Raw genomic sequence first — 22,364 nt, 5'->3', positions numbered from 1 at the left:
ATGTTTTTTGAAAATAGTGTGTAGTCTTTTCAGTGTAAGGAATATTTGTTTCCCTTAGATTTCAGCTAGAAGGTGAACCCTCCGTGGTTGGAAGTGTTGGTGTTATGGAGGTAGATTTACCACTTAAAATTTAAAAGTTGGCATTAAATTACAAGTAGTTGGGATAATGAAGCCTATAATTGAGGAAGACTAGTTTTCTGGACTACATGTTTTTTTTCCCCTGGGTATTTGATGGGTAGAAATGTAAGCCAAGACTGAAAAAACCTAAGTGGCTAGGTAGAGTGACCTAAATGCATTTGTACTAGACACCAGTGGTGTTGAACTCAGGGATGGCCACTAAACTGACATGAGACTAACTGTGGGCACATACTGACTTAGAAAACAACATAAACATTTTATTGTACTGATTTTGTTAAGTATTTCACAAATCTGTTTTAGTCTGGTTTGGGGAAGTGTTTCGGGTTTCGTGTTTTTGATACTTTTGCTATAACTCGTTTTGTTTTAGGTGATTTGCCCACAGCTTCACTTGCTTTGGGCTAACAGGCTGCTTTCCCAGCTATGTGAACTTAGGAATTAAGCTATTTTCAGTTTATTTAACTAAAACAGTTGTGGAGGTAAACTAATTCTAGAGGTATTTATAGATGATAATTAGAGTGCTAGCCTTCGTATGAAGTGTTTTAGATTATTACTTTAGGTCTTGAAGAATTAATGCTATCTATATCTGCTTAAAACTCACCTCAACTCAAAAACTTGTCTCTTGAAAAGTCTTTCATGTTTTGTTCCTTTATTCAGATTCAGGTCAGAAAAGCTTCACTCCTCACTTCTTTTAATGTGTCCCCATTTTACAGATGAACCAGGGTAAATAGGGGTTAACTGACTTGACCAGGATCACACAGCTAGTGTCTTAAGGTTGCATTTGAACCTCAGATCTTGAATTTAGGCCAGGTGCTCTGTCCACCGCACCACCCAGAGAGCTGCTCCCAGTCCCATCTATAGCTATTCAGATCATCTAATCCAGACGTAGACTTTGCGTTTTGTAAACATTTCATGGTGCTTTTCCTTATCCGAGATTTAACTTGGCAGCCAAGTTCCCCATCCTTGTAGACCCAATTCAAGTTTCCCATGAAGGCTTCCTTTACCATTCCCACCTCATGTTGAACTCTTTGAAACTCTATAGCATGTATTAGATACTAGTCGTTTTGGCCGTTAATGATAGTTTCACTTTCTCTTTCTCCCCAGTTAGCAAATTATCTGTGAGCAGATTTGTATTCCCCAGAGCTTTGGACTTGTAGGTGCTTGGTGTTTGAATAAATTCAGCTAGGGAATTTGTGGGACTAAGAATTAACTTAGTGGCTGCAGAAGTGGATTAAGCAACATTACCTGTCCACCAGAGGGCGTAGTATGGATTGCTGGCCACATAGCTAAATTTTCCTCTGCAGGTTAGGGCTGGTTTGAAAGAATTTTCTTGCATGGTTGGTGGTCCTATTGTCTTAGGAATTAGAGTATCCCATCTCTTAAGAATCCTGTGGATCAGAGAGCTGTGTGGAGTGCTCTTGGAATAATACCATCTCTTCCCCTCCTTCCTTGGCCCAATCCTCACCAAGGTAGAAGCTACTATTTTCTCTAATTGAGGACTATCCTCCTCCCCATTCCTATTCACATGTTCTGGTTTGTTTTCTGTTTCACTGGAGAACTCCCCAAATCTATAATTTTACATTTAATTTTTAAACTGGATTTTAACATTTCAAACACTATAAGGTAGCTATTCGTAACCTGTATATACAATTAGAGGTTTCTACTTCGAAGTACATTTGGGAGCTGGTAACAACAAAAACAACCTATTCCACAATGAATCTCGGTTCCCATCCTAAGATTCAGATTTCTTACTCCAGATGTGATTGTTTTGATATGAGCCGTATACAGTGTATCCATTTTAAATGATGGGGAATATTTATGACTTTTACAAGCTAAGAAGCATGAAGGGGAAAATATTTCCCAGGAGTAAGATTCTGCCTTGGCATCCTCCTTCCCACCAAGCTCTTTGGGAATTAAAGGGGGCATTGGACAACCTGCCTGATATGTTTTGAAGGTTAGAGATATTTGGAATATGTCAACCAAGTTGTCTGTATGGCACATGGGTGGCAAGACCTAAAGATTCCTTACAGATATGTCAGGGAAAGTCATGTACACCACAAAACAAGTTACCCAGTTCTTTTACTGGACTCATCCAGCCTTACCTGACTCCAACTTTGAGGGAAAAGCCCCAGATGATCTTTGTATGCTGAGTAGGTATGGAGTAGTCACTGACAACTAGTCACATACATACGTGTACTTGCTTTCTCCAAAATTGTAAACTATTTGAGGACAGAGGCTGGTATTGTAATATATTAAAAACCAAGAACATAAATGGGGGAGGGGAAGTGAAGGGTAAGGGGAAAAAGTGTTTTAAGTATCTACTATGTGCCAGGCACGGTGATAAGCACTTTAAAATTATTTTCATTTGATCCTTACAACAACCATGTGAGGTCAATGTTATGATCCCCATCTTACAGTTGAGGAAGCTGAGGCAAACATGTACCTTGGCTAGGATCTCATACCTAGTAAAAGGCTGGATTTTCATTCAGATATTCCTGATTGCAGACACAACACTATCCACGGTGCTGCCTACCTGTTTAAGAAATGGACAGATTTTGTGATGGTGTTGTAAAAGTGGACTCAGATGGGTCACCAGGCCTTGAGCTTTCTAGTGCTGTTCAGGGGCAGGTTTGAGAGTTGGTTATCGAGTTCAAAAGTTCTGGCAGGTTCTTACCAAACTGGGAGGGCATCTAGTGTGATTCCAGTGATGAATTGTACATATATGTTCTCTGAAAATTGATCTAGATATAGAAAGCTCATCCCTAGGTTGGCTGTAGGGTGACTTTTTTTTTTTAGCCACAGCAACTGTCAAAAGTCAGTTGAGTATTGGAGGGGTCGCATACTATTGCAGAGTGGGGGGAACCCTGCCAGATTATAGATCCTCCAGTTATTAGAGCATTCAAATGGACTTGATGACAACCACAGAAGGTAAAGAATATGCCTCTCAGATATCCCTATTTTCTTCCATTGTGAATTAATACATCATGTACGAATTTGTCTCAGCCTTTGTTGAACCTGGGTTTTGAGTCAGTACAATTCCAGTTAACTGAATAAAAACAACCAACATCTACTATCTGCAAGTTAAGGTAGCAATTTCTTTTATTTGGGTGTGAGAACTTACGTTTCAAAGGGACACCTACCAAATTCTACTATTTTAGGATTTGGTGAATCAGGCTTACTTGTGTCTTATACTCTGCTTATAATTTCTTCCTAGGTCTGCAATATGAATGTATATCTTAGCCAACTACAGTATCAATTCTTCTAGGGTAGGCACCTTATCACCTGAATGCCTATGTCTGCTACTTTACTGACCACAATAAATGCTTGTCAAACGTCTTCACTGCTGAGCAGCCTTGTGATTTCATAGACTTCAATCTATTTCTTAAGATTTAGCTCCCATGCCTCTATCATAAAAGGCTTTGCCTCATCTCCCCAGGAGTTGTAGCCCTTCTTCGGGCTCTGTAATTGTATGTATTTTTTATTTATTTATCTGTGTACCTACTGCTTTTCCCACTAGAACACAAGCTCTTCCAGGGCCAAGCATTTTAATTTTTGTCTTTGTGTCCCCTAATATCTGTCTCTCTGTATGGGCACGAACTGCTCTAATTCCTTGGCCATTTTAATCTCTTTCCTTTGGACTTTTCCCAGTTCTGTTAAGAAAAGTATACATACATTGATGAGGAAATTAGCTCATTTTTGTCATTACTTTTGAAATTACTACTCAATAGCATATACAATACCAAATTATTAGCAAATAAAGCAGCTTGAGATTTATATGAAATCTCTTTTTCAAAATACTCAAAGACCTTTCTCATATGTGATTTTAATAGTTCACACAGACCCTCCAGAGGTATATCTGGGATAGGCATTTTTTTCCATATTACCAATAACGTAAGGCTACAGATGGAATTCTGACTCCCACTGTCTCTTCTATACTTAGTGACCATGCATCCCAGATTTTCTTGGTTCAGATTTCCTTGCCCTTTCCAAAGGAATTTGTTCTCCCATTCCAGTAGGGGACAGCTTTAGATTTATATAGGATTTTTTCCCCCTCTAAAGATCTCAAAGTGCTGTCTCATGTATGATTTTGTTGGTCCACATAACCCTGGGGTTATGCTTTCCTTAAAAGAGATCTTATTACCCAGAGGTAATGAAGCAACTGACCTTGAAAATACTACGCTTATTCTATGTCTACATGCTCTGAACACATTCTGGAAACGTCTTTTTCCTTGGTCTTTATCTAAACAAACCCTACTTTCAAGGCCCAAATAGAGACCCTTATCCATCCTGTCCCTCTCCAGACACCCTCAGTGAAGTCATCAGGTCGCTTCAGCCTCCTATGACTTTAGGCAAGTCACTTCTCTGGATCTCGGTTTCCCCATCTGTAAAATGAGGGGATTGGATTAGATAACTGCTCAGGAGCCTTCCAGCTCTAATGTCCTGATTAGCATAGATCAAGGGATCACAAATTTAGAGTTGAAAGAGACCTTCAGAGTTATCTCATCCAATCTGTTATAACTTTTAGGCTGAAATCCCATAGAGAAGGGACTTTTATAAGGTCACCTAAGCAGTGGCAGAAGTGGGATTTGAACTCAGGTCATTGGACTACAAGTCCAGCACTCTATGCCGCTATCCTAATCTGCTTTCTATTTTAGATGCCCTCTTCCTCCTTTAAACTCTTAATGGCACTTGTAATAATAATAGCTTACGTTTCTCTAGGACATTGTAATTTACAAGCATTTTCTTCCCATCAACGTAGTCAAGGAGGTTATGGCGAGCAATAAGGAACCCCCTTTTTTGTATATGAGTACTTGGAGGCTTGGAGGCTTGGAGGCAAGCTTCAGTGTTCTGAGCTGCCTCTTCATGCGTACTGCCTTGGTATTGCTATTTAGTTTTTACATACACATCTTCACTCCTCAACCAGAACGTATGCTCCTTGAGGGCAGAAACTGTTGTCCAGTGCTTCCTTGTATCTTCCCACAGGGCCTAGAACACACACTAGGCTCAATAAATACTTGTTGCACGAATCAAGCAGTTCATAAGGTTGGTAATCGACTCCTGATCTGGGCAGCTGCTTCTCATTCCTGCATCTGTATTTTTCTTGAAGGAATTTAGATGTGGTAACTGAGGAGAGAGCAGATCCCAAAATGAAACATTTCCAGCCCCGTTAAGGCAAACACACCTACTACTCTCTTCTGTCACTGCCCTCTAGCAGCTGTTTATGGGACAGTGATTGTGATGAAGGAAAGTAGCAGCATCATTTCTCCAGAGCCCAGCTAGAGGGAGGAAATGGTAGGGAAAGGGATTGGTACGTTTCAGATCTCAGAGATACCCTCCTGTCGCAAAAAACCGTCATGTAGAGGGAGAGAGCCAAAATTAAAAAAAAAGAGGAAAGTCCAGTCTCCTCATTTTTCTTCCATTTAAAATTCCTTTATTGAAATATAAGTAGTAGGCCCAGTGTGTGAGGTCTGGGTATCCCTGGGTGAGACCAGAGAGAGCCCTGCTGTTCTTACTGCAGTCCACCCCTGTGTCGTCTGCAAGGGGATCATTGTACAGAACCCCATGATCCCTCTCTGAGACACCAATCTTGAGGGGGACCATAAAATAGCAGGAAGGAGTAAGTGAAGCAAGGTTTTGATCTCCCCTTGTCTAAATGTGGCATCCCATGGACTGGGATGTACTTAATTCCACTTTCTTGGTATACTTGGTATATCTTCCTATTGGATGAGGTTCTCAGCTTCCTTCATGTCTGTGGTCAGACTTCCCTTGGGGGTCTATTCTTGGCGTACTTTGGCCTTCCTATAACCAGCATGGCATGCTATGTTGTTTCCCATCTCCTTCATGGCATCTGTTAGCCTCTTTGCATTTCAAAAGTAGTGCCCTCCATTCTCCTGTCAGCATCCCCACAGTGGCGCTCAGAGGGCAGGCGTTGGTGTGGCAAGCAGTGGGACATGGTCACAGCGGGTCGGGGGTGGCGGCCTTAGCAAGGAGGGCCGACGACAGAGCTCCCCGTCCCTCAGGGCCTCCGGAAGGGCCTTGCGTTTGCTCTCGGGCAGCAGCATGATGCTGAGGATGCAGAGAAGGGCACAGGCTGCCAAGACCACATGCTGCAAGAAGGCACCTCGGCCTGCATGGAGCCGCTGTACTGGACCACTCAGCTGGCCTAATGCCCCCAGTGCCAGGATTAGGCCCAGGCCCCGTCCCCTGTGGAAGGGGGAGAATGAAACTCAGACATAGACTGAAGACCCCGATTCTGACCCAGATAGCAACTCCCCTTATCAGTTTAGAGCTTACTCACTCTATCCCCTTCCTCCATGATCCCCTTCCTAATAATATCAGTATTAATAATAATAATAGCCAGTGTTTGTATAGTGCTTTAAGGTTTGACACATGTTATTTCATTTCATCATCAAAATAATAACCTGAAATAGATAGTAGTATTATCCTTTTTTTTATAAAAGGGAAAATTAAGACTGAGAAAAGTGACTTTCCCAGGGTCACACAGCTAATAAGATTCCGGGACAATACTTGAACTCAGGTCTTCCTGACTTCAGGGCCAGCATTCTATCCACCGACCAGCTTGGATCTTGCCCTTAACTCCCTTAGAACAAGGCCAGAGATGACCCATTCCCATCTAAGTCTCACCCCTGGTTCTCACCGGACTGTCGTAGGGATGACCTCTGCAGCGAGAAGGATGCTGAGGACACCAGCAGCATGGGAAAACAAAAGGCCGAGCACTGAGAAGGTGGTGATTGCCACATCATTCAGGTCTACAGAAACAAAGGGATGAGGGGTCAGGGTCAAGAAAACCCCCACAGGCAGGATCAACATCGACTACCCAGCCCACGGTGCTCTCTGGAGTCCTGTAGGCTTGACTTATGGATAAGTGGGCAGTAGCCCCAAAGTTATCTCAGTATCTAGTGTGGTACTTTGCACAAAGTAAGTGCCAACAGATATTTGTTGATGAGAATAGAGTGGGGTGGGTGGAAGAAAAGACGGTGGGAAGAAGTACATATGGGGCAGTGTTTTATTATTATTTTTTATATTATTATAATTATGTTATATATTAATCAGAGAAATATGTACTTTGAGCAAAGGGTCAGGGGATTTAGTTTATCTGATAGGGTCCTAGCCTAAGGTTCCCTAGAAAAGGGATGGAACCCCTGTGAGAAGAAGAAGGGACAGATGTTATCACGGCTCTGGGATGCTCACAATCTCTCAGGCCCAGCAGCACAAGAGAAGCAATGCCAGTGAGGGTCATAGTGAGCAGCAGGATGCCCCGGCGGCCGAAACGGTCAACGGTAACCCCCAGGAAGATGCAGGCCAAGCCTGCTGTTCCAGCAGCCAGCAGGGAATACCGGTTGAAATCGACCTGGGACTTCCGTCCCACTCCTCCTCCAGCAAGCTGGTAGCAATGCCTAATCCCATGAGCAATGAAGCTGTAGGGGTGAGACAAATGGAAAGACCTTGAGTCTTCGGCCCACAGCTCCCTCATCTCTGCTGGAACTCCTACCCTCAGTTTCCCAGAACCCAGGCTATAAAATCTATGTGGAATTCCTAATGTCTAGCCCGCTGGGCTAAAGGGTCTCCACCCATTCCCACCTCCTGACCTTGGTGCCAGTCCTGCCCACCATCCACTACCCCTTCCCACTTCGTTCAATGCTCACGTGGTGAAACCCAGGATAAGCAGATTTTTCCAGATGTTGCGACAGCTGAGTAAGGCTGAGAGGGAGATCTGGGCAGTTGCAGGAAGGGGACAAGTGTTCTCCAGATCTTAGGAAGGGATGGAAAGAGGGAAAGAAGGAAGCATATTCCAGAAATCAAAGTGGTTATGTGGGGCACATGCCTAAGCTTACACACATGTTGATCTGGTTCCTGGGGACGGAATGCCCAGAATCCCCTCTGGGATGTGGGGACCTGTTTTTAGAGTGGGAGGCCTCTCTGAGGCTGGTTTCCATAGTGGGAGGCCTCTCTGGCCTGTCCAGGTCTGGAGTCTGCATACAGAGAACCACCCACGTGTACACACATAGAAGCTATTCACAGCTGGGAGCTTTCCAGTCTTCTTTCCTGGGTTCTCACCTTGAAGGGCTTCTTCAGCTTCATCCCCCAGTGGCTCCCCTTGAGGTCTGTTTCTTTGAGCCAAAACTCTCAATACAGCCTGGGCCTCTTTTGTCCGACGAGACACCAACAGCCACCTTGAAGACTCCAGGAACAGACCCGGCCAGCTAGACAGGCAGGGAAGAGAATCAGGGTGGAGTCAGAGGAAAGGAGAAATGAGTTCTAGTCACAGTGAAGACTCCTCCATAGTTGAGATTCCCTATCCTGGGGATCTTCTTTGCTAGTCCCCGGGGAAAATAAGTTCCCACTGCTGGGAAGATAAGGCTGGGAAAAGAGCTTTAGGAGCAGGATCCAAGTGGGGAGGCATGAGACCTTCCACAGTAGAAAGGATGAGTGATTGAATTGGGGTGAGGGAGAGGATTGGATTTACAGCACAAGTTCCCTACGACTATGGGCTAGCTGGTAGAGGGCTTGGAGAAGGGTACTGACCCATAGAGCAAGAAGAGAATACAGGGAGCTGTGATCAGTCTGAGCAGAAATCTCCAGTCCTTGCAGGCCAGAGCCAGGCCCAGGAGCAGAAACTGTCCCACTACTCCCATGAACTCTCCGACTAGGACAGCCCGGAGCCGCTGGGAGGGCTCGCATAACTCCAGGCCTGAGGATGTGGCAAGGGCCGGTCCAGAAGAGAAAGGTGGACGATGTGAGAGAAAGAGGAGGAAGCAGGGAGAGTGGTAGAAGAGGCAGAGAGGTTAGAGTTAGGGGAGGCCTGGGGTAAGGAGAGGGATCTGCTGTACAGAGCTGTATGGAGTCAGTGATACTGGGCTCAGCATTCAATGAAAAGGGCATTGGAAAGTGACTCAGGGGACTAGGGTTCTAGTGTTTGCTTTGGCACTAGCTGACCTTGGGGAAGTGGATTCACACTTCTGAGCCTCAGTTGTAAAATGTGGCGGCATACTTAGATGGTCTCTAAGGGCTCTGGCATTCTATACATCTGTGAGGGTGCCAATGAAATGAGTTGGGAGATATGGAAGGGAGGCAAGAAGGGTAGGAGGTGGCAGTAGAGTGAGGGGCAAAGGGCAGGGACTAAAGGAGCTATACTCACGGGTCAGGTAGAGGCCAAGGTCGGCCCCAGCTAGCATGAAGCCCAGGAGGAATCGGAAAGCAGTAAGACCAGGTGGGGAGCCAGCTGCAGCCCCTCCTACCCCACAGGGTCCTGCCAGCCCCAAGGCCAGCAGCACAACCCCTCGCCGTCCTACCCTAGAGAAAAGGGAGGACCTTCCATCACAGCATCCCAAAGCCTTCTCCCTCATCCTGGAACTAAGGTCAGTCCCATTGAATTGCTAAGATTCAGACTGGTGTCCTATGGCAAAATCCAAAGGCGTGTGAGAGCACTGTGCTTGGGGATAGGGCTACAGATGAACACGGACCCAGAAACCCTCAGAACTAGGGACTTGTCTTCTGAGGGTGGGCTACCCCTGCTTCACTCTCTTCAAACCCCTAGTACCCCTGGCTAGAGTCTCCTTCATGCCTCTCAAACCTGGCTTCCCTTATTAATTCACTTTCTCCTTCAAGAAAGTGTGCAATGCACTGGTGCCCTATGCATACGTACCTGTCTGTTGGATGGCCCAGACCCAGGTAGCCACAGGCAAAGCCCAAGAGGAAGAGGATCTGCTCCAGGGTTACCTCCCAGCCCCTTTCACAAACTAGATCCCACTGTGGAGGGGGAGAGAAGGGTTTGCTGGGGTGGAAAGCCTGCAGCCCAGCCCCAAAGTCCTTTTCTTTTCCACCGTTATCCCTCTGCCTCACCTGAGTGACCATATTGCTGGTGAGGACAGGGAGACCGCTGTAGTCCCAGCCATGGGGGCATCGGGTGCTGTTGGGTGGGGGTGGGGAGCAAGCCTCTTCGCTGGTGTTGAGGGGCGGCTCCCACCCTGAGGCATTGGCCTGGAGGCATCTCAGGGGCGGCACCAGCGTGAGGATGGGGTCTGAGGCCAGACCCAGGGCCACGAACAGCAGGGGCAGGTAGCTCAACCCCAGCTGCACCTGCTGGGCCCTCCCCACCACCCCCACCTGGGAGAGCAGCGGCTCGAAGCTGGGGGGCCCCATGGGGGCTGCCAGGGACAGGCTGCTCCCCAATGCATCAGGAGCCGCTGGTCCCCCTTCCCCCTCCCCTTCGCCCTCCCGTGGCTCCATTCACCCTGGGTGAGGAGGGACCCGACCTGTAAGGAACAAGAGAGAAAAATGGGAAGGAAGGCGAGGGATGGAGAATGACAGCGGAGACAGGCGGAGGGGGAGAGATGGTGGAATAAGGGGTAGGTGAGGTCTATGCACCTTCTGGGGGCCAGTCACTCACCCCTCGGGGGCTGGCTGGGGTCTCTATGGCCCTGACGCCGTTGCTGCTCCCCCCATGGGGTGAGGGGGTCCTGGTGGCCAAGGAGCCGGGGCCTACTGCTGTGGCTTGGGTGGGGGGGGTGCCTCCTCTCCTCTCCCCTCCCCGCCCCTTCTCTTCTCTCCTTTCCTTTGACCCACTCTCCCGCCTCCTTCCCCCCTCCCTGCTATCGATTGCTCCGGCCCACTGCCCGGCCCTCATTCCATGGCTCTGCTAGATTTCCCACCCTACCCCCGCCCCCCCTTCCTTTCTCCAGCTCTGGGCTCCTTTTTCTCTCCTCCCCTTCCTTTAGACTCTCCTCCCCTTCCCCGGGTCCTCCTGGACTCACCCTCCGAGGGAGGGAACCTCACTCTATCCGCCCTTCTTCTGAGTGGCCTCAAGGCATGGAAACCACCGCACCAGGGGAACGGGAGAAGGGGGATCTGGGAACGGGGTGGATGGAGGTGCCCGTCCGCCTTGCTCTCCAGCCAGCCCAGGGTAGATGCCAGAGGCTTCCAGTGCCTCACTCATCGATAACGCTAGTAACGGGGAAAGCTTGCTGGATCTGGGGCTAGAGGCCCTGTGTTTAAATCCTAGCCTTGCCACCCCCCGTCAGTCCAGTCACCTTTCTGGTGTGTGTATTGGGGGGCGGCGGGGCGGCGGGAGCGAAATGGATACCATCTTCTGATCTCCCAGCTCAAGATCCATTAACCTATAACATTCTCCCACGACTGGAGAAAAAGCCTCGGAAAAAAAAGGGACCCTCCTATTTCAACCGTAGGGAATTTGGGACATCACTGCATTATTAAATAGTCCCAAGCCAGAATTCCAATTTACTCTAATATTCTCTCCACATTTGTTCCATGCTTATTATAGGATACAAGAGATCACAGAGGCCCTCAAGTCCTACACCACTCCTTCCCTCATCTCCGCTTCTTTTTACAGATGAAAGAAGTGAAGCCCAGGAAAGCCTGGGGCTATACCATTGGCGAGTGTCGGAGCCTGGACTCAAACCCAACACTTCTGACTGCAGAGTCAGCACGCTTTCCACCGTTCCTGCTTCATTTATTTAAGAGGCTTCTGTTTCCTCGTCCCTTGTTTTGTGTATGTGTCTTCCCTCACACCCATCCTTGAGTCTGTCCCCATTCCCAAGTACAATTTTTTGAGAGTAAGGGCTTCTCTTCCCACCAAGTGTCTTACTCATCAGCACAAAGACAGACAAGCACAGACACGGTTGACAAGCAGGTTTTATTGGGGTGCACAGTTCCAGTTTATGACGCTCTCTGCCTTCCCCTTCTTGCCTCCACAGCCGTCTCAGGGGCCTTCTCACGATCCCATATTCAGTTCCAGAAGATTTCCAGCTTCACCCACTCCCCTCCCCCCGTAGCCTAAGGGCTCAGTGTCCTTCTTCATCCTCACCTCACCATCTGCCTTGGAGATGGAGGGGGTCCTGAGCTTACCCTGACCACAGAATACAAGGGAGCGGTTTCCCTGTTCCTCCAGTATTTTGCCTTTGCCATGTGCTTTTTGAGGCTGAGCTGGTGAAGGTAAGGGACTAAATGTCCAAGATGGGGCAGGGTGAGAAATCCTCCCCCCATCCACCATGGTGGACCATGTGCCTCCTCTTTCCCGCCCCTAACAATTTGGGGAATAATATTAAATATAAATAATTTATATAAAATGGCTCGTACAAAAAGCGGCTGAAGGAGGGTATGGAGAAGAGAAGGAGAATCCACAGCGGAGAAGGGAGAATGAGATGATCGGAGGGAATGAAAACGGTCGAGGAGGGCAACTGCCTATTCCACTCCCAGCATCCCACAGGGCAGCCATGGGGGGTGGGGTGGGGTGGGCTGACAGGGTTAGGGACCTCCCTGAGGTCTCCAGAAGACAGGGGAGGAGTTGGTCATTTCAGGCTGGGGAGGGAATTCTAGGATGGATTGGAATAGGGTGGGAGTCATGGGGGGGGAGGGGTATGGAGGGAGTCCAGCAGGTAGGGAGGTGTGATGCTCAAGGCGCTAGGCCACTGAGCAGGGTGGTGAATTGCAATGCTTGTCCAGCCAGCTCAGCCACCCTCTGGGTCATCTCTCGAGCAGCAGGACCTGAGGGGTATCCTAGGGCAGCACCCTTGACAGCCAGCACAGCGGCCCGTAGTGCCTGACCCAGAGCGGCCCCAGCTGTACCAACCTGGGCACGTAAAGGGGCTGATGCAGCCAATCGGCCCAGGGTGTCCCCTACAAATACCAGCCGATGAGCTGCCACTACCACTCGTTTGCTGTGGGGCACAAAGAGGCGAGGGGGATGGTTGGCTCTCGTACTGGCCAGCAGGGCTGCCACGGCCGCCTGCAGAGCTGAGTAATGGCTCTGGCACTGTCCAGCATAGAAGTGTAATAGCTGCAGGTCGCCGGAAGGCAGATGGAGGGGCTCCCCTGGGGTCGGGGCCTCCTGCGGGGAGGAGAAGGAGCATTACTAGGGAGGCTGTGCCAGAGCCCCCACCCTTAGGAGCGGCTGACAGAGCTTTCCCTGTGTGAGCATTTCCCCCTTTACACTTTACAGTCCCTTCCCTTAGCACTTATCCCTGAGATAGAAGTTATTCAGTTTACCCCCATTAATTTACAGGTGAGGGGCCCAGAAAGATAAGTGACTGTCCTACGGTGACTCACTGAGGGCCAGGGCTAGGATTAGAACTCAGGTCTCCTGACTTCCCATCTGGTGCTTTTTCCATGAATGTCTAGATTTCTGCCCCCTAACAAAGTCGATCCCTTTTCCCTAAATTCTAATCCCTTGAATTCCAGCCCCTATGACCCCCACTTCCTCAAGTTTTCACTTCTTTCTCCTTAATTCTAATGCCACCCCCTTGAATTCTAACTTTACGTTTCCCATTCTAACATCTTCCTGCCTGAGTTTTCAATCTTTCCCTTGAAATTTTAACTTCTCTCCTTGAGCTTTATCTAGTCCCCTTCCCCTAACGATTGTCCCCTTCCCCGGAAGAGTCTCCCTGGTCACACTCAGGGGTGTTTTACCTGGTCTCGCTGCAGCCTCTCTCGAAGCATCGACTCGGGGCCTCCGGGTGTGGCCCCATCCAGGGGATCAGACCCTTGGATTCTTTCCATTCCCTGCAGGAGGGGACCCAGGGTCTCAGTGAAGGGGGCAGAGGAAGCCTGGCTGGGTCTCTCGTTCCTTCCCTAGACCGCCCAGCTGGCTAGTTTGTCCCTTTCCTCTTTCAGCTCTTACATCATCATCGTTTGCCTTAAGGTTTGTGCAAAGCACTTTACAAAGATGATGAGAATTTGATCATTTATATCATTTGATCATTTTTATCATGATCCCTGGTTTTCTACACTGGCTCAGGGTCATAGGATCTATTTCAATCTGGAAGGGACCTTAGAACTCATCTAATTCTCATTCCTCCCCTCCACCCTGCCCCTTCAACCCTCCACCATTTTATAGATGAGGAAAATGAAATGGTTGTCTAAGGTCACATATGTAGCTTTCCCTGCGCCATGATGCCCCAGGAGGGTAAATCAGGAGCATTAAAAGGAAACAAGTTGGGTTTAGGGACAGAAATTTGACATTTGGATGAAAGACAGAACATGGGATTAGGGATCAAGAGCTTGAACTTTGCAATAGAATGGAACCAGGCAGAAAGTCTACAGAGAGGTTATATGGTGCAATGGATAGAAGGCTAGCTTTGGAGTCCAGAAGACCTGGGTTCATCCCTATGGGATGATCATGGGATAAATCAACCTCTCAGCTCCCCAGGCACAGATCTGTGCATTGGGGGTGGTGGGTAGGAAAGTTCCCTACACTGATGAAATCAATTCTCCTTCCCATTCTCTCCAAGAACAGAGGATGACAATTAGATGGTGCTAAGAATTTGGGAGAATTTTCTGTTACCTCCACTCTGCTTCCTTCTCATTCTGTTTCTCTTGAGAACTGAACAGTGAGGGATCAGTGTTTGGAAGTTGTGCTCACCTTGAGATGAACGTAGTCATACTCCTCGCCCAGGGGGATGCCCTCATACTCATTGTGGTGGTCGGCTGTCCTTGGCCCTGTATCACCCACTCTTCCCTCCTCGTCTCCCTCAGTTTTGAGTCCCATATAGCTGGGCACATGGGGAGGTGGCGGGGGCAGTGGCCGATCCTGGATGCTGCCTTTTCGGCCAGAGGCAGGAGAGGGGACAGGAGATGGGGTTGAGAGTTCCTGGACAGGCAGGGCAGGCAATGGACGCCGGGACAGGCTCTCAGTAGAGGGGAGCCTGGGCCGAGGAGGTGGAGGTGGGCTCCGGGCCAGGAGCAGGGCTAGGGTCTCGAGATCATTCGGGGCAGGATTGGAACCAGGGGGACTAGGAGGTCTAGGAGGCGGTGGTTCCTCAGGACCGAGCAGGGGCACATCATAGATGGCTTCGTCGCTGCTGGTGGACGTGCCCTCTCCCAGAAGTTCTTCTGGTGCCTCATACAAATTGAGCAGGGCTGAGGCCCGCTTCAGGTTGGAGGGGGCTGCGTAGAGGGGGGGCTCTGATTCCCGGCCCCCCTCCCACTCCAGGTCGGGCTCAGGAGATGGCTTCAGAGCTGGAGGGACATCATAGGGGGCATCACCTTCTCCAGGGAGCTGAGTGGATGCTCGGGGTAAGGGGCGGGGGAAAGGAACTGGGGAGTCATAGGGGTCATTGGGGGAAACTCGAAGAGCAGTGGAGGGTACATCATAAACCTGGAGGGAAAAAGGAGCTGGGATCAGTGAGACTCAGAAAGAGCCTCCTTACCTCTCTCTGGTTCCCTCCCCAGGGAATATCCTTGCAGCCTTCGAACTCAGGCAGATTTGCTTCTTCCTGTTCCATGTTCCTCCCTTCCCTTCCCAATGCTATTCCTGGTCTTCTCCTCAGGCACAGTTCCCCAGTTTTGTAGCTTCTCCATCCTCACCTCTCGAGTATCTCCAGGGGCATCTATTTGTGTCCCACTACTTCTGGGGACCTTGTAGATGGCATCCGGGGATGGTGGGCAGGGCCCGGGTGAAGGTCGTGGGGCAGAACAGGGCCGAGGTGGTGGGGGTATCACATATACCTGAATAAACAGCAAGCACGGCATGAGTTAGCAGGGCTGAGAGGGTGGGCAATAAGAGTCATACTATGGTCTCAGGTGGCACAGTGTAAGGAGCCGGGACTCTCAAGTAGGAGAAGCTGTGTTCAAAACCCTTTGCTACCTTACATAAATCACTTAACCTTCCAAGGGCTCAGTTTCCTTACCTGTAAAGTGACAGGATTGTTCCTTTGCTGCTCTAAATCTAGGATCCAAAAAATTTCAGAGCTAAGTGGGAACTTAGAGAACATCTGTTCTGGGAGTTCTTAACATGGTGTCTGTAAACTTATTTTTAAAATTATTATTGCTTGCTAACGGTTTTTTGATGTAATTGGTGTCCTATTCATTTTATTTGATACATTTAATAATATTCTGAGAAGTGATCCATAGGCTTCAATAGATTGCCGAGGAGGTCCAGGACATGCAAAAAGGGGAAAGAACCCCTGATTTAGTCCAACCTCCTGAGCCTTCTTCTCTTCTCCCCCTATACTACTTCACTTGGTGATCTCATCAACTCCCATGGATTTAATTATTTAATTAATTTAATCTATGGCGATGATCCTCAACTCTACGGTATCTAGTCCTAACCTCTCTGCTGACCTCGGGTCTTGCATCTCCAAATGCTTTCTGGACACCTCAAACTAGATGTCTGGTGGTCATCTTAAAATCAACATATCCCAAAACGAACTCACGATTTCCTCCTCTACACCCTCCCCTCCTGCCTCCGAACTTCTGTGTTACTGTCAAGGGTGCCCACCATCCTCCTGGTCCTTCAGGCTCACAACCTAGGAGTTGGTCTCCACTGGTCACTCCCTCTCACTCCCCATATCCAAGCCATTTGCCAAGGCCTGTTGACGTCACCTTTGCACCTCTTGAATATGTTCCCTTGTCTCCTCTGACATTGCCATCAATCTAGACACGTCATCTCTTACCTTGATTACTACAATAGCCCGCTGAGAGTTCTGCCCACCCCAACTCTCTCCCCACTCCAATCCAGCAGCCTACATTCAGCCACTAAAGTGATTTTTCCTACATCAGCAGGTCCAGCCATGCCACCCTCCTACTCAATAGACTCCAGTGACTTCCTATAGCTCCCAGGATCTATACACCAGATCAATACACACCAGAACGTGCAAAGCCCTTTAAAACCTAGTCCTCTCCTACCTTTCCAGTCTTCCTCTGCCTTCCTCCATGTGATGTTCTCTTTGATCCACTAACCCTGATCTCTGAGCTCTTCCAGGAACAAGACACTCCATCTCTAGGCTTGGGGCATTTTCTCTGGCTTTTCCCCATTCTAGAATCCTCTCTTTCATCTCCATCTCCTGGCTTTCCTGGCTTCCTTCAAATCTCAACTAATATATCATCTTCTACAGGAAGCCTTTCCCACCAATGCCTTTGCTCTCTTAATCATTTTCTATCTATCCTCAGTCTAGCTGGTTTGTTTGTCACCTCCCTTATTAGAGTGTAAGCAGCTTGGGGGCAGGGACTTTTTAAAAAATCTTCATTGCTTAGCATACTGCCTGGCACATAGTAGGCCTTAATAAATGTTTGTTGACTGACTGACCTCCTTATTTTACAAACAAGGAAATCAAGGCCACTGAGGTTAATTGACTTCCCTAAGATCGCCGGGTTTATAAGTGTCAGAGCCAGAATCAGAACTGTGCTCTGCTGATTCCCAATAGAAGGAGTTCTACAGTGCCATCTATATCTTTAGTCTGATAGGGGAAGACAAAGAAATTGGCACAAGTCGGAGGGAAGAGTGCAAATAAAGGGATGGGGAAGGAAGGCTGATAAGGAAAGAGATTTTGAGATTTTGGGGGCTAGGGAGGGAACTATATAGACAGAGGTCCGGGCACTGCCTGGGAAGGTCCTAGGGAGTAGGATTAGTTGAGGTCTTCAAGCTAAGGATAGGGAGGGGGAAAGTCATCTTCTAGCCTCTTATTTACCTCCTGTTCTGCATGACCAGGCCCAGGGACTGGATCAGGTGTGCTTTGGGGAGTAGGAGGCACCTGATAAAGGCTGGACTCAGGGCTGGGGCCAGAGGGCAGAAGCTTCACTCGGTTGGCAGGCACAATCCCTTGCTGGCCATGGAGGGAGCAGAGACACCAACCCTGCAGCTCCCCAGCCCCCTCCCCTTGTAGCACTCGGAGTACATCCCCACGTTTGAAGGATAGTTCCTCTGGAGATTCCGCTGTGTTGTCATAGAGGGCCCGGGCCAGCTGGGCCTTGGTAGGGAAGGAAAGACAAGAGAGGAAGAGAGAAAGGATTTTATTACCAATATTCTCCTTCAAACTAGGCAGCATCTGTTTGGATCTTCCCATGAAAATAATAACGATAGCATACATTTAAGGCCATAGGATTTAGTACTGAAATAGTAATGTTCTAGTTCAAACTCCCCACTTTACAGATGAGGAAGCTGAGGTTTACTAAACCTCAGGTTAAGCACCTTGCCCAAGATCACCTGGGTAACTAACTGAGTCAGAATTTGCATCCAGGTTCTCTGAATTTAACCTAGAGCTCGGCTCCCCCACAATAGCCCTGTGAGATGCATAGCCTAAGTATCATCATTCCTAGTATAACACTGATTCTGTGGCTCCCGCTGCTTGAGGGCCTGGTATTTTGCTTTTCACCTCTAACCTAGGGTTCTGGGGTCCCCTTAAAGGGGTTGGGGCCTCTCTCATCCCTGCTATCGGCTCAAGCCTCCACCTATTAGGTTCCCCCAATTTTAGGAGTCCAAGCACCCTAGTTCCATTTAACCACTTAACAAATTAACTGTTACAAAGGAATATTTACTTCAAAAGTATAGCAAGAGCAAAAATACGAATTTCCTCCCCAACACAGATATCAGTCCAAGAGAGGTTGACCAATTTGCTTATGGTCAAACAGCTAATAAATGTAGAATTAGGTTCTGGTCTAGGGCTTCCAACTTTGATTGTGATCTTATATACGAGCTAGGAGGCAGCTAGGTGGCTCAGTGGTTAGAGCGCTGGGCCTGGAGTCCAGAAGACAAATTCAAGTCTGAGTCTCAGATACTTACTGGCTGTTTGACCCTATGCAAGTCATCTAACAGTCACTTAACTGTGTGCCTCAGTTTACTCAATTGTAAAGTGGGGATGATAATAGCACCTCTCTCCCAGGATTGTTGCAAAGCTCAAAGGAGATAGTATCTATAAAGTGCTTAGCATAGCTCTGCCTGGCACTTAGTAGGTGCTTAGGAGGGGTTGTTCCCACCCCTCCCACCTCAGTCACATGTTCAAGATGTGAAAGAGGATTCTTTTCCCCACTTTGAAAATCAAGAAAGCAAAGTTTTAAAAGGAGAAGGGCCATGGAGTAACCCAAGAGCAGAACCGAGGAGCCCTTTATCCCCTGAGCCTGAAAAGCCTTTCTTTGGAGGACTGGAGGGCATTGGCTTTTGGTCTGAGGGCTCCGCATTCTTCATAGATGGAGGGATCCCTGGATGCTTTTGATAGGGCACAGAGATCCCGAGGCTCTCCATCTTTCCCTAGTTTCTCAGGGCAAGAGAAATGGGACCAAGGCTGGAACCAAGTCTGTGCTCTCCCTGCGTACTGTGTCTGCTTTTACTCAAAAATATCTTTGGGCCGGTGGGGAAGGTTCTGGTGGGAGGGTGTTAGAAAAGCTGAAGAGTTGATTTTTGAATATAGGGGTCTCCTGAGAAAAAGGAGGTTACTCTCATATCTTGATAGAGACTTGGGGCAGGGCAAAAGAGGAGAGTCTCTCACCCTCTGGAATCTGGCCAGTGGGGATGAAACCCAGTGCCGGGAACAATATATAAGTGTTGATTGATTGGTTGATAAAGGGGTGGGGTTTCCCTTGCTCTCCCTGCCCCCTATTGGGTCCCCCCAGCTGACTTGGGGGGAATGGCTCCCTCCCCCACACCCCCGCCTATGAGGCTTGTTTAATGGGGGGTGGCAAACAGCCATGTGCTCCCAGTGAGTCCCCCTCCCGAAATCCCGTTCTGCCAGCTGTCTCCTCCCTTTGTCCCCAACCTCCAGTCCCTGGAAAGTGGCCTGAGGCTCTACTGACATCATCTTTCTCCCTCACCCCTGTTTTTCTTTCTCTCTCTCTCAGGCTCCTTATCTCCCCTCCTGTCCGTTTGCTCCTTTCACTTTCTTCCCTCTCAGCAGGGGTGCTTCAGGTCCCCCTTTCCTCCCTCATTTCTTTGCTCTGTCTCCTAAGGTTGCCCCCTCCCCTCCTCCATTTCTCCGGCTTCCCCATGCTCTCTTCCTTGGGAGCTGCCACTGGCCATCTGTCCTGTTCCTAAAAAAAGCCTGTAGGATTTTTGCCTTCATCCTTTGCCCTCTCCCCACACATCACAGGAGCCGTCTCTGGGTAGAAAAGTAGGGAAACACAAGTGTGGGGAGGTGGGGGAGGGAGAGACCAAAAGGAAGAGAAAAGGAGGCGTGAAAGAGAGAGAAGGGCAAAAGTGAGGAAGAGACTTACAGAAAAACAGCCAGGAAGGCACAGAAAAGATGAAAGAGACAGAAGTAAAAAGAGGGTGGGAGTGGGGGCAGGGGGGGGGGGAATGATGGGAAGCACAAAGGGCAAAAAGCAGAAAAGCAGAACAAAACTAGAAGAGGCTTTAGAATTTTCTCTTTTCTCCCCAAACACGGTCCCACCCCGCTCTCTTCACCCCAGGCTGGGACTCACCGACACAGCCATGGTCCCAGTTGCCTGTCCTATCCTCCTCTTCCTCTGGACTGGCTTTGGGTTCTGGGCAGATTTCAGCAAGAGGCTCCCAACATCATGGTCTGGGGCCGAGTGCCAGCCCCTTCATATGGGGAGAGGCGGCCCCCAGTCTGGGGAGGCTGAGCAGTGGCCGGAGCTGAGGTTTGAGAAGAAGGCAAACCCAGCAAGCCCCTAAACTGAGAGATTGCCCTTTGGGACAAGCGGAGCGGCTGAGACTTCTTCCGAGTCTTCATCCAAGGGGATCCAACAGCTTCTTTCCCCCCACAAAGCTGGAGGCGGAGGGTCAAGGGAAAGGGTCTCTAAGCACCTGGCTCATGAAGCTGAGCGGCTTGACTCCTGGTACACATACCACATGCCAGAGACCTGGGGACGACTAAGGGGCCACTAAGATGAGAAGCCAGGGTTGGGCACAGCTTCTGTCTCCGAGGCCTCTCCAGGGGCAGGGCTCAGGGTGGGGAGGATCCTTGAGTTGTTTGGCTGGGTAGGGAGCTAAGTATGAACCAGGCCTGCTCTTGGCACCTGAGGGTAGAGGAACTTGTAGAAAAGTTCTCAGGGATGTGGTTTACAGCAGCCTTGGGAGAAGGATGGAGGGAGTGGAAAAGCTGGGAAGGAGAAAGAGAGAAGGAGAGACAGAGAGACAGTGATCCAGAGGGTGGGAGCCAAGACTGGTGCTTCAGACTCTCAGGAGATTGCGAAATCCTTATAGAACCACAGCCAGGGACCTCACAGAAACTGGGGTTGGGGTGGGGGGAACTGGAAGATTTGCATGATCATGAATTGCAAAGAGCTGCTTGAGTTATTGACTCCCCCCCACCCCGCTCAGAAGCACACAGACATCCACTGACACAGGAACACAGACATCCTAAGACTCTGGTTCATACCCACTCAGGCCAGCCTGCCCAGTTCCACATTAAATGACGTGAACTTAAGAGATGCAGGCTCGCTTGGCACCTGCCCTTTCACACACACGTACACAAACTCACAGGGACCTGGGTACACTTACCAACTCACTAATTGGGTCAAACAGATACGGTCGCAGCGGTCTGACTTCACAAACTTCCTGTCAGCCTCATACACCATCCTCCTGACCAGTGGGCGACCAAACACCCCTGCACCTTGCATTCACTGATCCATGTGCCCCCCCCACCTCCACTCCGCCCTCTTTCTCCTGCCACCCCCCTCCACGATCTCCCACCCACTCTTAGCAGTGATTTCCCCTCCTCTCAGTGCTGGGCTCCGGTGTATGGTTTCCTTGGGGGGCCAGTGCTCTGGGGACAGTCCATCCCAAACTCCAAAGTGTCTCTGCTAAAGAAAAGAAAAGCAACCAGCGAAGAAAGGAACAGAAATATCAGAGAGGTGTCCTGATGCCTGGGCGGAGGTAGGTCCGTGAGGGATCCTCCAGGAAAGACACACACACACACATACGCGCACACGCACACACACACACAGAATCCAAGTCCCTGTGGCAAGGAGGCGGGGTAGGGAGTGGGGGGAGGAGACCTCAGTGGGGGACAGCCCAGTCCTCCTCGAAGTCCATGCTCCACCCCTCTCTTCTCTTCTCTCCTTCCCTCCTTTCTTTCCACCTCACTTGCTTTCTTTCGTCAGATTCACTGTCTTTCCTTCTTACTTCAGTTCTTCTCTCTGGTTCGTTAGCTTTTCTTTCTCTGTTCTGGGATTGAGTCCTGAGGATTAAGAGAAGAGGGAGGAAAAAAAGGGAAGGAGGCAGAGAGGGAGGGAGGAAGGGGAAGGAGAAGGAGGAGGAGAAAGGAGGACAGATTTCTCTAAAGAAGGGTGTTGAGTTACAGCTCCAGCACCCCTCTGGCCAAACCGCTTCTGCCGCCGCTGCTGTTTTCCCTTCCTTTGCTGGCTCTTGCTCCCTTCTTTCCTTCCTACTGGATTCTGTAGAATCAGAGATACAATGACTTATTGAGATTTTCCCCGTCCCACCTCTCTCCTCTCTTGGCTGCTTCTTTTCTCATCTCTTTTCTTCCAATCATTCTTTTCTGTTTTTCTTTGGTTCATCT

At 49.0% G+C, this 22,364-nt stretch overlaps 2 protein-coding genes across 3 annotated transcripts; both read right to left on the bottom strand.

Annotated features, from left to right (window-relative positions):
* Positions 1-3,216: 3,216 nt before the first annotated feature.
* Positions 3,217-10,715, bottom strand: SLC22A17 (solute carrier family 22 member 17). 2 transcript variants are annotated; one of them, XR_005009003.1, is made up of 11 exons: positions 10,547-10,677; positions 10,000-10,412; positions 9,803-9,906; positions 9,296-9,450; positions 8,683-8,848; positions 8,215-8,360; positions 7,803-7,908; positions 7,348-7,574; positions 6,794-6,905; positions 4,845-6,339; positions 3,217-4,517 (listed from the first exon to the last, which is right to left on the bottom strand). XR_005009003.1 is itself a non-coding variant. In XM_036736958.1 (10 exons), the coding sequence occupies exons 2-10, from the start codon at positions 10,384-10,386 to the stop codon at positions 6,051-6,053; spliced, it is 1,692 nt and encodes a 563-aa protein (XP_036592853.1). In that variant the 5' UTR covers positions 10,387-10,412; positions 10,547-10,715; the 3' UTR covers positions 3,217-6,050. The 2 variants fall into 2 exon arrangements, 1 of the variants encoding a protein (XP_036592853.1); XM_036736958.1 differs by having other exon boundaries at positions 3,217-6,339; positions 10,547-10,715.
* A 1,672-nt stretch (positions 10,716-12,387) lies between these two features.
* Positions 12,388-20,350, bottom strand: EFS (embryonal Fyn-associated substrate). Its single transcript, XM_036736878.1, has 5 exons — positions 20,302-20,350; positions 17,580-17,858; positions 15,478-15,618; positions 14,534-15,268; positions 12,388-13,003 (listed from the first exon to the last, which is right to left on the bottom strand). The coding sequence occupies exons 1-5, from the start codon at positions 20,311-20,313 to the stop codon at positions 12,569-12,571; spliced, it is 1,602 nt and encodes a 533-aa protein (XP_036592773.1). The 5' UTR covers positions 20,314-20,350; the 3' UTR covers positions 12,388-12,568.
* Positions 20,351-22,364: the final 2,014 nt, after the last annotated feature.

Source organism: Trichosurus vulpecula, chromosome 8 (genome assembly GCF_011100635.1).
Source record: "Trichosurus vulpecula isolate mTriVul1 chromosome 8, mTriVul1.pri, whole genome shotgun sequence".
NCBI lineage: Eukaryota > Metazoa > Chordata > Mammalia > Diprotodontia > Phalangeridae > Trichosurus > Trichosurus vulpecula.
The sequence above is the reverse complement of the archived record's forward strand: the minus strand, read 5'-3'. Positions and strand labels throughout refer to the sequence as shown.

Coding starts and splice junctions, on each gene's coding strand:
- EFS (XM_036736878.1), bottom strand. Junction 15,269..15,477: donor CCCCTGGAGATACTCGAGAG/GTGAGGATGGAG, acceptor TTTTCCCTCCAG/GTTTATGATGTACCCTCCAC. Junction 13,004..14,533: donor ATGACTACGTTCATCTCAAG/GTGAGCACAACT, acceptor TCCTCCCCGCAG/GAGGCCCCGACCCCAGGGGA.
- SLC22A17 (XM_036736958.1), bottom strand. CDS start 10,386: ATGGAGCCACGGGAGGGCGAAGGGGAGGGGGAAGGGGGACCAGCGGCT. Junction 9,451..9,802: donor CTGGGCCATCCAACAGACAG/GTACGTATGCAT, acceptor CCTTTTCTCTAG/GGTAGGACGGCGAGGGGTTG. Junction 7,909..8,214: donor AGCTGAAGAAGCCCTTCAAG/GTGAGAACCCAG, acceptor TCCCTTCCTAAG/ATCTGGAGAACACTTGTCCC.